The 14,107-nt window shown below is 34.7% G+C and overlaps 1 protein-coding gene across 4 annotated transcripts; it reads left to right on the forward strand.

The window, feature by feature from the left end:
* The first annotated feature begins 138 nt into the window (after positions 1 to 138).
* LOC110448430 lies at positions 139 to 13,557 on the forward strand. Of its 4 annotated transcripts, none has more exons than XM_021494662.1 (13): positions 139 to 178; positions 555 to 838; positions 2,786 to 3,131; positions 3,357 to 3,445; positions 3,782 to 3,906; positions 5,031 to 5,120; positions 6,543 to 6,599; positions 7,568 to 7,688; positions 8,208 to 8,334; positions 8,788 to 8,920; positions 9,328 to 9,606; positions 10,688 to 11,509; positions 12,323 to 13,557. In XM_021494662.1, exons 2-13 carry the CDS (start codon positions 615 to 617, stop codon positions 12,400 to 12,402), a joined length of 2,493 nt encoding a protein of 830 aa, XP_021350337.1. In that variant the 5' UTR covers positions 139 to 178; positions 555 to 614; the 3' UTR covers positions 12,403 to 13,557. The 4 variants fall into 4 exon arrangements, with proteins under 4 accessions (XP_021350337.1, XP_021350339.1, XP_021350338.1 ...); XM_021494664.1 differs by having other exon boundaries at positions 156 to 178; positions 574 to 838; XM_021494663.1 differs by lacking the exon at positions 139 to 178 and adding an exon at positions 209 to 379.
* Positions 13,558 to 14,107: the final 550 nt, after the last annotated feature.

Raw genomic sequence — 14,107 nt, forward strand, 5'->3', positions numbered from 1 at the left:
ATATTGTAATTTTATAATGAATAAAGTAAACTGTTTTAAATTTATCCTTTTTTATTCAAATTTACATAGTATTTACAAAATTTTGAATTTGAATATTGCGAAAAAATAAGCACGTGTGCATCACGATTTTGACCGGAAGTTTACATTTGTTGGCGGGATTTCAAAATTTGACTGACAGGTAGAACGTGTTTAAACATATCAACAAAACAAACATTTAAATGAACCTATTTCCGTTTTGATTTTATAGCACAAACAGTGATAAGTCGCTATTCAAGTTCATCGATGTTATATTTGGAAATCCTTCATAATTTGGCCTAATTTAAATACAGATACTTTTAACTCTGAAGGTAGGCTAATTAGATATTAAACAGAAGCCTGTGTGAGTGTGATCTAAACTTGCGATTTCAATTTTATTGGTGATAAATTTTCATAACACTGTTCTAAAATACCTTAATTTTCAATTGGGCTCAAAATCTGTCTACATTTATCGCAGTGGTCTGAAATTTTCGATTGGGATATATTTCAAGGCGATTTAATTTGTTGTTGATTTGCAGATAACTATTTCCTTTGAAGAAACAGCATCTACACATGAGAGTACAACGATTCGCCAGAAGATGGAAGAGGTCGCTGGAAAAGAACAAGAAGCCAAAGATTTAGCAGCTGTGTCAGTTGGAAGTCCAGCTCCAGAAAGTGGGTCCAAAACTGTAGTCAGAAGTCTTCCATTTGAAAAGCACTTCCTGGACGAATTTAACGATGACAGTATGCCGAGTCCTATACGTCCATCCAAAGTACATACGCCATCATCAAAGACTCTGGGGCATCCGACATTCATGTCTAGGTAATAATAATGATATTTGTAAAAGGCATACACAACCAGTAGTTTTAAAATATTTTTATAAATTTTCATATATGGCCATTACCTTTTGTGGCAGGGTTCAATTGTACATAGGATTAAGGTCGCCTTCTAGCTTCGAGCTAGGGGGAATGTCCCTATAGCTCAGTGGTAGAGCGTCCGACTAGGAACCTGGAGATCGAGGGTTCGATCCCCGGTGGAAGCACACTATTCTCTTTCCTGTTACACTTTGATAAGCTATCGATTCCATATATGGAAAGTCAGAAATAACCGGCTTTCTTCTTTTAATTTTTTTTGGGGCAGAGAAAATCAGAATGTCCTCTATAGGGGCTCTTTGAAAAATAGCTTATATATATACCGTGTGCACTTCAATGTATACTTTCTAAATTTCTTGTGTAACAGAAACCCTATTCTCCGCTCATCAAAATATTATGGGAGATAGTTATTTCAGGCTAAGCCATTGACACAGTACCTAGAGTTGGCGAAACAAATGCCTGAAAAAAGCTGTGTCAGCTATATAAATATATAGCTCTTCTTTCTATGGACCTGGAAAGGTTTTGCGGTTTAACTGACGTCATAAAATAAATGTTGACCTGCTCTTTCTAAAAACAGTAACACAGAATAGAGTCAAGAGATAGGTTTAGCAACCTTACGGGTACGTGTAGGCGTACACGTAAGGTTGCTAAACTTCTCTATTATCACAAGTCACTGAACTCCATATGATCCAACCAATGAAAATGTATAAAAATGTGTGTCAACTAATACATCGTAATATCACGGACTTAGCTAATTCCGTGGTAATATATATATATGTTATAATAATTTTAAAATGGATGCTCTATATTTGTAAGGTTTATTATTGGTTTTAAGCCTATTAATGTTACATGACATACATATGTGTAGGACATCTAATAAGACTTAGTCAGTACCCCATAAAACAGGTTCCTGCGCAAGCTTCAGCAACTATCAGTTCTCGATGTTGTTAATTAGATATTATTTATGCATAATATAACTGAAAATATCTATCATATCATCAATACCTTGACATAAATTTGTAATTTTCAACTCCAACCAACAAAATAGATTTTATCATTTTTTTAAAGCTTAAAGAACTACCAGTAGTAGTGGCATTAAGGGTCAATTCTGGCCACATCGAGGATTTAGATTTATTTGTTATATTCCTAATCTGGAATAAATGAGTAGGCAAATATGTTTCAAATTCATTCGATAACTGGTATAGAAGATATGGCATAACAAATAGAGGTTTATTTAATAATAATAAAAAATGAATATCATCTATAGAGTGATATTTACGATGAAAATTGGTCATTTTGAAGCAAATAAACTTAACACTCTTTCAATTTTTGAATTTTTGAAAGCCTCCGCATTCACCAACCAAATATACATTTGGCATGCTTGAACATTGTCAATGTTCTTTTTGTAGAAAGGCATTTTTGGTTGTCGCATGCAGAGGCTTTCTTTTCTTCATGCTAGCTGTCCAAAACACCATATTTTGGCTATTTTTTCATAGCAACACAATTTTATTGCTATGGTGGGGCAACTATGCCTGAGCAATGGAAAAAATGCACCAGGAAAGATGTTCCCAACTAACCAATATGATTTAATAAATAAATTGGTATATTAATTCAAGCTGAAATGTTTGCTTTTTATGAGGCCAAAATGACCAGTATGCCTTCAGTCCTTGGACAAAGCTGTTAAAAGGAAGTAAAACACAAACCAAACCAAACCTTTAACAAAGTTAAAGTATAACCAGGGTAATACCAGACTACAACAATCAGTGAGTCGTAAAAGTATCATGGAAATTATTTTTATTGGTTTAATATAAAGTCATTGTTATATTACCAGGAGCCTGTTCTGTTGACCTGTCTAAATGGATTACAATCTATCAAATCTTGATATTTGTATTTATAGTCCTAGCCCTGCTCACAAGATGCCAGGCAGTGGAACAAGGAGTGAACTGTACCTTAAGACAGTGATGTCTTCTCCATATCAACACAGGGGCTACACTCCAATGTCAGTAACACCAGCTGGACTCAGTCCAATGTTCCATACACCAATCAGGACAACCAATAATAGTCCAGCTCATCTAAGGACCCCACAGACAAACAGACTTCCCCCAGGATTCCCTCAGCTTACTCCAAAGGGGGAAATTATCACAAATCCTTTCGATAACGGAATATATGATGAGCTTGGAGGACCAATTTTCATGAGTCCTGGAGTTTTTAATGTTCAAGCAACTCCAGACAGTGAGGAAAAGGTAAAAAAATATAAAAACAGATTTTTAGTATGATTTAGAAAAAATACATGTTTTGTATACTTAAATCACATCGAAAGATATGGTTGTCAGTTGTTATGAATATTCTGTGCTAGATTTCTTCATCTTTTGAAATCCAAGAATTTCACTCCTGATCGTGTATTCTACAGAATTGAAGGCACAAGGTTGACTGTTTGATTACATCTGAAACATATTCACATTTACCAGAAACTGTTCAGCTGGGCCATTGAGCATATAGCAGAGCTAAATCCTGCAGATATTGAAGAGAACCCGAAACAGCAGGCTGCTCACTCTATGTAAGTTAAAACATAGATTTCTATAAATATAAGCTGCTTTAAAGGACCTGAGTGCTTCCCAAGAAAAGAAAAAATGATTCATTCCTCATTTACATTTAGGGCAGGCCATGCACTTTCTTTGTTAGCTGTATAAAACAGGTACACTGTCAAGTGAAGTGGTCTTTTGACTTAACATATGGTACTTTTCATTGAAAATATATATATTAATTAGATAGCAGATTTTACTATTTCTCTTAAAAAAAAACTTGCAGTCAACAAAAAGAATTTCTTCACCTTATTCGATAAAGATGTTGATTCTTTTTAAAATCCGCTTTTAACATTTTACTTGCGCTACAGACCTGATCGTGAGACAGAAGCGAGAGTACAGCAGGCTATAGAGAAATATTTCTCCAGTAACCTGGTAGCTCCCTCTCCGTGGACAGACCCAAAGGCGCCTGTCGTTAAGACCACACCAAACTCTGGTAAGACTGAATATTAAAAAGAAGTTTCAAATTTTCAGTCTGTTGATTTGTTGACTAATTATCTTGTTTATTGACTGGGAGGCAGCATGTTTTTATCGTACAATAGAATTTCAAAAAAAGAAAGACTAGAAAGGGTTCCAATGGGGACAGTAGGGCAGTGTAAAAAGGTTTTATTCTACAGAGATGTGGCAGACATAAGTCAACTTAATACAATAATGGGAACAGTAGGGCACAGTGTAAAAGGTTTATTCTACAGAGATGTGGCAGACATAAGTCAACATAATACAATAATGGGAACAGTAGGGCACTGTGTAAAAGGTTTATTCTACAGAGATGTGGCAGACATAAGTCAACTTAATACAATCATGGGAACAGTAGGGCACATTGTAAAAGGTTTATTCTACAGAGATGTGGCAGACATAAGTCAACTTAATACAATCATGGGAACAGTAGGGCACATTGTAAAAGGTTTATTTTACAGAGATGTGGCAGACAAGTCAACCTAATACAATAATGGGGACAGTAGGGCACAGTGTAAAAGGTTTATTCTACAGAGATGTGGCAGACATAAGTCAACTTAATACAATAATGGGAACAGTAGGGCACTGTGTAAAAGGTTTTATTCTACAGAAATGTGGCAGACATAAGTCAACTTAATACAATAATGGGAACAGTAGGGCACAGTGTTAAAGGTTTTATTCTACAGAGATGTGGCAGATATAAGTCGACGCAATACAATAATGAAAAGTGATGTAACAAAGTTAGTTATTTTAAAACTCCAGAAAACAGACAGTTTACAGGGGATTTTTTTGTTTTTGTTTTTCCACGATTGAAAAAGTTTGGAAGACATGAATATCTTTATTATTGATTCAACTGAATAAACTCAGTCTTACTGTGTAATTAAATACAACACATTGTACAGTACATAACCAGTATAGATCTGGAGTAGTGTATGTATTACTTTACTCATTGTTTATTTTATTGTTACACTGTTGTGGAATTCTTTTGATGTAACATTTACAAGGCGGTGCACACGGAACCTTACTTTTCTTTTTCCTTTTTTTTTTTTTTTTTACTGACTATTTTTAGTTAATTGTCTAATTTGACTTATTCTGATTGATCAGATGAGCGCTTGCCGAAGGCTTGTTTAGAGCCAGATCTTCAGGGCTCCATTCAGAGGCAGCTTCCACAGAAATCCATAAGAACACAGGAAGGTAAGTTTTATGGAACAATAGTGATAGCCTTGTTGTAATATACAATAGCTTAATGGGGCTGGTCGTGGAAAAAAATACAAAATAAATGGGTCTAAATGCGTTCTCTGGCCTTCCAAAAGTTATACTACAGCAATATGATGGTGAAGTTCTGCTTACAATGTCCAGTTTTGACCACTGAAATCTTGGGGAAGCCCTGCATAAATTTAGAGCAGATCTATTTATATATGTCGAAAGTGAGGCAGTGAAGATAACAACAATAGCATGCCGTCATGTGCCATGTCGGACTCAACTAGCGGACAAGACAGCAATACTATACGTAAATAATTATTTTCAAAGGTCATGTATGATGCAAGTGTAGTATCCCACCTATATGTTGTTATTATATATAACGGTATTGATACCTTGTGCCTGTCATGACTTTTGCATGCATCCTTTTCTTTCGCCGCGATGTTTACATTTGGCCTTGTTGATGAAGCGTGTGCGGTAAAATTACATCACTGATCTGGATCAATTGAGAGTTTTAGACTGTCAGGTGACGATGTAGGATTTCTTTAATATAATTATAATTTTTACTCTTTAGGGAGTGAATTTCAGCAAAATTTGAATCGGTATATTTCATAAGAAGGTATTTTAAACATGAGTATGCCATTTTAGCAAATATGACATTTTTCCCCGACCAGCCCCTTTAACATTTTTTTTTTTATTTACCAAATATGTGAATTAGTTTATGAAATAACCAACAGATTTTCACAAATCTGCCTCATTATACTCAACTCCCCAAGTAGTTAAGAAAAACTCCAGTCTTTCATATTTAAATGAAAATGAAAATAATCCTGGATTACCTTGCATTTGTTTTGGTAAAGCTTAAGGCTACTAAAAAAGTTGTCTGAAATACATTATTTCCTTGTCTGTTGTTAATCTCCTACCATATCTGTCAGTGTGACATTATAGCCAGAGCATATTCTGTACACTCTTTCCCCTACAATTGGCAAATTTTATTTGAAAATATCTCTTGGGATGGCAGAATGGAACACACTGAAATCCAGTCTCAAGTTCATCTTTATACAGAAGTTATAGGCCCTCTAATCCTTTTCAGTTGTGACTTTTTAAACAATTTGCAGTGTGAACATTTTCACATTGGCCAAAATCTATACCTTTATTATAAAAACCTGGTATCTATAATCTTAATATTTGATCAATACCGTAAATATTCATGTGCCAATATTTTTCTCATTTACTTCTTCAGAGTGGAAAAATGTCCACGTTTCTGAAATTCTCTTTCTTCAGTATATATTTAAAGAATGTTTTTAAGTATCATATGTTACCTTTAGGGTATTTACAAATTTAATTTTGACTACAACCATGTTTTTATATATACCTATTTTCAAATTTTATCAATTAGAAATTCCACTTTGTTTGCAGTTGGATGTCAAACCACACTGACGCTGCCTATTGATTTTGACATCAATAAAGTTTTAGGTAAGTCACAATAGATATTATAATTCTCAATAGCAAAATAATTTATTTGAATAGGTTTTTTTTCCCTTTGGTGACATGACAAGTATAGTGTTACTCCTGCTTAATGCTCAGCAATTTAGGAGTGGGACGACTGGTTCGCCCGTTGCCAGTATAATGTGACCGGATGGGGTGTACTGCTGGGTGTCTTCTGCAGTATGTTTCAGTGAGGTAGCACTATAAAGTCAGCATCAGTTCCACACTATCAAAAGGAGACAAACTTGAACATATCGCAGCCTTCCGAAACACACGCATATACTACACGAATTCATCTTGGACACATGGGAGGCTGTCCTTCAATGACCACAGCTGTTGATAGGACATTAAACAATACTAAACCAAACCAAACCAATGTTTCACTTTGTTTACATGCTGATTTCCATTTCACATCTCAACAAAGAAATTAAGCTACCCATAATATAACTCAGGTGACTGTTGAGACCCTTGGACCTCTTTTTCTAATTTTGTTCTTTTAGCTTTTGGTTGACCACCATTTCAAAACTTTGTTTGGTGATTTAACGGTAAAATTGATGACTTAAATATAGCCCTCCATGTGATCTCTAAAACTCTTTTGTGTTGTATAGAATTGAAGGTGCAAATTCTGTGCAATTTTTATTTAGCACTGACATTGTACATAAATCACTTCAGAGGTATCGAAAGTGAACCTCGCAATGAAAGGCCGAAAATGGGTGTAAAAAATGCTGAACTGACTGTTAATGTAATGTAACAAAATGCAAAAATTGTTGAAAAAATATGTGCATGCATAGAAATATCATTCATGTGCAGAATATTGTGATTAAATGTGCCAAATATTACGACATGTGTGTATCTAAATCAGATTCAACTATTTATCTCAATTGGTTTTGGGTGGTTTTTTTCAAACTAATTGTATATATGGTATATAATAGGAGATCTATTGATGTAAATTTCAGGACAGTACATGACCTATGAACTAAGTGATGAAAATAACCAGGAAATGCTGAGTACTTCCTCCCTCCGTCGTAAGCTCTTCTTCCAGGCAGACACCAGCAGTCTGGCTCCCAGTCCAGTCAAGTGAGTCTATGACTTGTGTTGGCTTTATATGAATATGTAACTTATTATCCTTCAAATGACTTCCTCAGAATTACAGGACTTATGCTCAATTACATTCCCTGCACCCATGGAACATGTCATGACTGAACTGAAGGTGCAATGGTCTGATACTTGTCCTTTGAAGATTTACAAAGGAGCAACACCTGATTTCAATTTTACCCTTATGCTCCATGCGATTCTGTTGATGTACATCAAAGAATCAAACTAGTCTAATTGTTTCATCTGCAATGTAGAACAATTTTCATGAAATATTCCGGGGGTGCACAGAATGTAAATGAGCATAACCCCTGAAGTATCTAGGATGACAAATGAATTCTCATCCTCCTTCATATTAACTTACTGTCATTTCAGAGTTTAAATTATTCATATGGAGAATCTAGTGTTGTGGGCAGCAAATGTTACAGTATAGTAGTCTTGCTGGGTGATACCAGTTCTAGCTTTAAAAGCATGTATGTCATTTAATTCCATCATCTGATTTAGGGCGGGGCCATTTGAAGGTGACCACAGTTTGGTAGACATCGGTGCTTCTCCTCGAGTATTACCTGTCAAGTATGCCAAAGTGCCGGACAGTAGGGATCAAGCCACGCCCCTGAAGTCTCCATCAAGGGTAACTATGCACTAATTTGGTGGTCTCAATCAGTGATTAAGTAACAGATGTTCCATGCCAACAGCCAGTTGTCCGTTCTCAATGCCAGCATTAAATATTCAGAGTTATTTATCTATGTCTCCATGGCCTTAAAGGACATTAAGAGATCCCTGCAAGTATTTTCTTACTCAATTTGAATAGAGCATTGTGTCCATTTGATAGAGAAAAAAAGCAAAATTTCAAATTTTGAATGCTGTTATACACAAATTATAAGTATGCAATGTTGTAGTCTGAAAAAAAATGAACATAGCTGTTGATAGGACATTAAACAATACTAAACCAAACCAAACCTGAAAAAAAATGGAAACAAATTTAATAATTTTAATTTTTAATTGAAACATGCTGTGGTGATAAATAAATACATAAATACATGTTTAAATTCACACAGCTAAGCTATAAATCTAATCTTTGCAGAGCCAGTTTTCATCTAGTCCAATCAAAAAGGGTAAAGGTTTGCCTTTACCAAAGCTTAGTCCTACTTCTCCTGTCGAGGACTTCTCAGACACAGAGTTATCTCCCATCATACGGGGTCACCAAAGTCGTATCTGTAAGTATTGAGCTCAGGAAGGACACCATTTCTCTACTAGTGATCAAGATGTAAGCAAGATCTACAGGAAAATTCAGATGTATAAAATCTCGAAAATTAAGATGCCTTAATTCTTGGTAACCAAGCTAAAGATATACAGGAGGATTAAGCTGTCTACATTCTTGATAATCAAGATATGCAAAAGGATTGAGATATCTGAATTCTTATTAATCCAGAAACACAGGGTAATGAGATTTCAGAATTTGAGGTAATAATAAACATTACACTGAATTTCATTAAGCCTTAGGTCTAAAATTATTTTCTAGCTTCTCTTATTCTACATGCACAATTGTTTTAGTAAGCACATTTTGAAAATATATTTTCAGCTTGCTTAATATTCAATTAACAATTGATTTCTAACTTTTCAGCAAAATCAAGGTCATCAGAATGTTTTGTTCCCCATGAAGGTAGCTTTGTTGAGGACGACATATTTTCTGGAGTTGAGAGAAAAGCTTTATTCACACAAGATCTTCCTTTGAGCCCTGAAATTTCCCCCATAAAAGGTCAAATTAACTGGGATGTTTCTCCAGAGGAAGGTCGACATCCATCTCGAACGTCTTTAGAAAGTCCGGGTATTTCTCCTATAAGATCAGACTCGCCATACAGTGAGGAAAATAATGATGGTTCTTTTCTACAGTACAACCAAGGTATATATGCTAAAGATGTATTCATAATCTTACCATCCTTGTGTTTTAGCTAAAACAAAAGTTGTATGTATACATGTGTAAAGAAATTCAAACAAAAGTTGTATGTATACATGTGTAAAGAAATTCTGCTAGGTTTTGTAACCTTTTTGCATACTTATCGGTCTATTCTTTGTTTTTTACATTATATCCAAAAGAATCTGAAACCTCTCTACTGCACCCCTTCCTCCAAATTACTGTCAGCTAAAGAAATTGTTGATGGGTTGTAAAAAATACAATTTCAAATTCTTAAATGTCAACGAGTGTAAGGTAATGATACATCATGAATAATTGTTTTAAGTGGGGGTTTTTTCTTTTGTATTGTACATAATTTACTGTTAGATCTTAAAAATAACCCGCAGCTTATTTTGAGTTTTAGTCAAGATTCACAGTCTTATTTTCAAAGCTGGGCTTTTTTAGGCTGTTTTATTTTTGAAGTCATTCGAACAGAAAGTCTTGAAAGGCATATTTTCAAAAAAAAACTTTGAAAGGAAAATTACAGGGTTTTTTAATGAAATTGAAATTGTTTCTTTTTTTCTTTGATAATATTGTTGTAACAATAAATCATGTATGATGTAATGTGATTGCTACCTGTAAAACCTGCATAGGCCGACATGTAAAATGTGGTCCTACCTTGAATCCAATGCACAATTCAAAACCACCCTATTTTCGTATCATGGAGAAATATTTGACTGTAAGGACTACATTCATCATTTTCAATGCTGACCTTTTTTCATATCGGCCCTATTATATACGGACATTTTAGGGTATGAAATTCATAAATTATACAGTTTGTTTAAATTGCTTTTTTCTTTTCAAATCTTCACACATCAGTTCTCTGACGAAGTGATTTAGAAATGGTTTTGTCTTAAGAATTTCAATTAGGTTTCCAAATTTTCTGAAGTAGACTTAACTACTTGTAGAATGTATTGTATCACCTGGTTGTCAATATTTAACAGATACTTAGTTATGATTACTGATAGTTTAATGAAGTTGCCTTGTGATTTCTAAACTTTGTTATAAACCTATCATCTCTGTGTTAAAGGTTTCACTTCTGAAGAGGAGGATGATGTTGTCACTCCAGTGGCCAGCAAAGAATGTTCTGTGAAGAAAAAGAGTGTGTCAAATCGCAAAGTCTCTCACCTTAGTCGGCATAAACACCGAACTAGCCTGTTTCAGGAGGATCTAGATAACACACCAATGGACTTCGACTCTGTACCGCCAATCAAGAATCTGAGATTTGCCGATGATATAAAGACATCTAGTTTACTTGCAACGACCAAAGACTTTTCGATGGCAGAGATGGATTTCAGTCAGGACAACAATGCAGGATATTCAACCAATCAGGACACAGGATATCAAACTGCAAGTCTGCAGTCAACCAATCAGGAGACTGGCCTGCATACAAATTTGACATCTCAGTTTAATTCTCTGCCATTCAATACTACAAACCAGGACACAGGGTGTCCCCGTGAGAACAATTCCTGTCCTAGTACTTCCCAAGAGCTCAACACGCAGGACGATCCACTTGCTGGTTTATCCGTGGACGATAGTGCATTTATGTCCCATGAAAATGTCACTGGTGCTGATGCAGACAGTAGCAACAAAGACGTGGTTCAACAGTTATTGGATCTCACAAACTTAGACAAATTTGAACAAGAAGATGAGATTTTAGATAGGGCGAGACGAGCTTTGTCGATGGCTAACAGACTACTGCCAGGTCAAGACATGGCTGTAACTATTGGCGATGGCTTCCCGCAAAAAGGACTGCAGATACTCCATGAACTAGAGCCATTAGTGTCAACTGTTGAAACATCAGTGTATACACGAGTTAAATCATCAACAGGTTCAGATACAGTGTCTGCTAGTAAGTATTTATCTGTGAATGATCAAAGGCAGCTTATATTGGTTACATACAATGTTACCTGTGTAAAATTATAAAATCCATCTTTGAAATGCAAGGGTTCCACTTTTGATGTACATATCTTTTCTACATCCTTGGAATATGTCATGATAAATTTGGAGGATCTTTATGGGGTTCCTTGCAAATGGTAGATTCAGACTAGCCTTATGTCTTTGATGGGGATTGGAAATTAAAGGAACTGTGTGGCATTGTAACGGTGAAATCTACAGACTTGGCAGTTTGACATAGCTCCTCTGTAATTGTCAAAGACAGTTATATTATCATCCGAGCAATTGGTCAAATTTGTATACCTGAAACCAATCCAACGTTGAATTTTGTTATAATAACTCCCATGCATGGAATTCAGAGAAGATATGTGTATCAAAAGCAGAAACCTTGGATTTCAAAAATGTATCTAATGCAGAATCTTGTCAAACAAATTTTAATAGTCTCGTATCATGGATTCCACATGAAAAACCCATCAAACTATTTCCACTAGCACTAAACTATAATAAGTCAGACTTTCATGAAATGAATACCATATAATTTGTAATTTGTGAAAAGTGAATCTTTAAGATAATATCAAATTCTGATGTCTGAAGATGTGAGACTGATCACAGTTATGAAGATGTAGCTCCCCATCCTTGTATATTAAAAAATGCTGTCAATTCACAGACTATGTAAGATCATTCAGGTTATCAAAACAAATTCTTTACATTGCTTCTTTGTTTCCAATATAAAATTGAAATATTCCAATTGTTACTGGTTTACCTTCAGGTGAAAAAGCTCTTGCCATTTTACGCCGAGCTGGTGAAGATCTTGCCAAAATTGGAGGCTTTTTAGACCAAAAGCCATAAAGAAGGAAGAGGTCTACATCAAATCTTAATACAAGAAATCTTGGCTGTGTTTTGAAAGTTCTGTTGTGTGCCAAAAAGAAACATAAGGATGTCTCATATGGAGATGGATTTTTCTGGGAAACTGTACATGTAATGATATATTGCAGTTGACACTAATCATGATTTTAATGAAAAAATAAATACCAGGTAATGTCAAGACAAAAAGCTACCTGAAGCTTTGACACAAACTATCTCAATGTCAAAATTGTGAATGAAATCAAAGAAAAAGACCCAAAAATTGAAGTGGCTTTGTGAACAATGATAATTTATGAATTAATGGCATACCTCATGAACTTACAATTACATTTAGACTTTAATGGCACCTGCCACGTAGTGCCTGTGAGTTTATGGTGTGGGACAGCAATGTAAGGTTGTGAATTTTGGTCAGCAGATACATGGCATATAACGTTTCCTCTTATAAATGACCTTGGCCTACTTTCCAGGGGTTCAAAAAAGTTAAATACTGTACGCAACATTCTCTAAATAGCCATAAGGTCCATTCGTAGACCAGTAGTACAAAGCTCTTCGTAGTCCAATCATATATTAAACATTATATTATGCTTACTTGGCATGAAGAAAATGGCACAAATATGTTAGCAAGGTTATCGTTTGGATCTGCATGGCCCTGCTGGCTGGAATTTCTGGTCATTACATTGAGATTATCCAAACCCTACATAACCATACACAGATTTGCTACGAAGTATACTTGGGTTCGAGAATAGAGGAAATAAGGAAATATCAGAATTATATACTTTTGAAGGGAATATTTTGCCATGATTGCTTAAATTCTCTTAACATGAAATTTTTCACATGAGGAAATATTCACATTGTGACTCTTTAAACTGATCGAGGTGTGAATAATTTTGTTTTGGGCAATAGTTCCGAAATCCATTTATTCTATTTATCTATAATCTATAAATAAATAATTGTGTGTGGATTTTTTGGTGCTCATTTACTCAACACATTAAAAAGTTGACCATTACAGCAATGCAAAAATGTCCACTTTAATAGTATCCAGATGAGCAATTAGGGTCCTCTGTGCCTTTTGTTTTCTGAGCATCGTATATGTCCCCATTAATACATGTAAATGATGTAGATTAAAGCACAGAAATTGCTTATATATTTTAGTATTTTTTGTTGCAGACAGAAATAACCCCATTAGCACTAATTTTCATTTCGACTGTTTGAAGTGTGATGTGAAAAGTGGTGGTGGATTTATTTCGGAGAATATATTATGAGATAAAATAAATAAAATTCAGTGATGGGCAGTTATCAATACAAATAATTGTCCAACCTTTATTTTCTGCATATATTGTAATATTGTCCATTTTGAATATATTTCCTATCAAACTATCAACATGATTATGTAATCATTGTTATCATAGACTGAAAACCTTGACCCTGGAATGAGAGGAATACTGGTGGATACAAATTTGCATAATGTCATATGTCAATGATTGTCTCACTGAATTATCTCCCCTGGCTTGTAAAAATGTTTGATAGTTGAAATAACCATTAGAAATGTTGTAGAATAGATATATATAACTCAAGTAAAAAGGTATCTTCTCATTATTTTACTCATATTTATACTTTACCATTTAGGTACAGTTGAATTTTTACTTTGCTAGACTTAATATTTTATTTATATAATTATTGATCAGTTAAA

The sequence above is a fragment of the Mizuhopecten yessoensis genome, unplaced genomic scaffold (genome assembly GCF_002113885.1).
Source record: "Mizuhopecten yessoensis strain PY_sf001 unplaced genomic scaffold, ASM211388v2 scaffold4033, whole genome shotgun sequence".
Lineage (NCBI taxonomy): Eukaryota > Metazoa > Mollusca > Bivalvia > Pectinida > Pectinidae > Mizuhopecten > Mizuhopecten yessoensis.

Bases quoted from the DNA above. Each gene is read 5' to 3' on its own strand.
- LOC110448430 (XM_021494662.1), top strand. From the start codon at position 615: ATGGAAGAGGTCGCTGGAAAAGAACAAGAAGCCAAAGATTTAGCAGCT. The intron at 3,446-3,781 runs GTAAGTTAAAAC...CTTGCGCTACAG, and splicing joins CAGCAGGCTGCTCACTCTAT to ACCTGATCGTGAGACAGAAG. The intron at 5,121-6,542 runs GTAAGTTTTATG...CTTTGTTTGCAG, and splicing joins ATCCATAAGAACACAGGAAG to TTGGATGTCAAACCACACTG.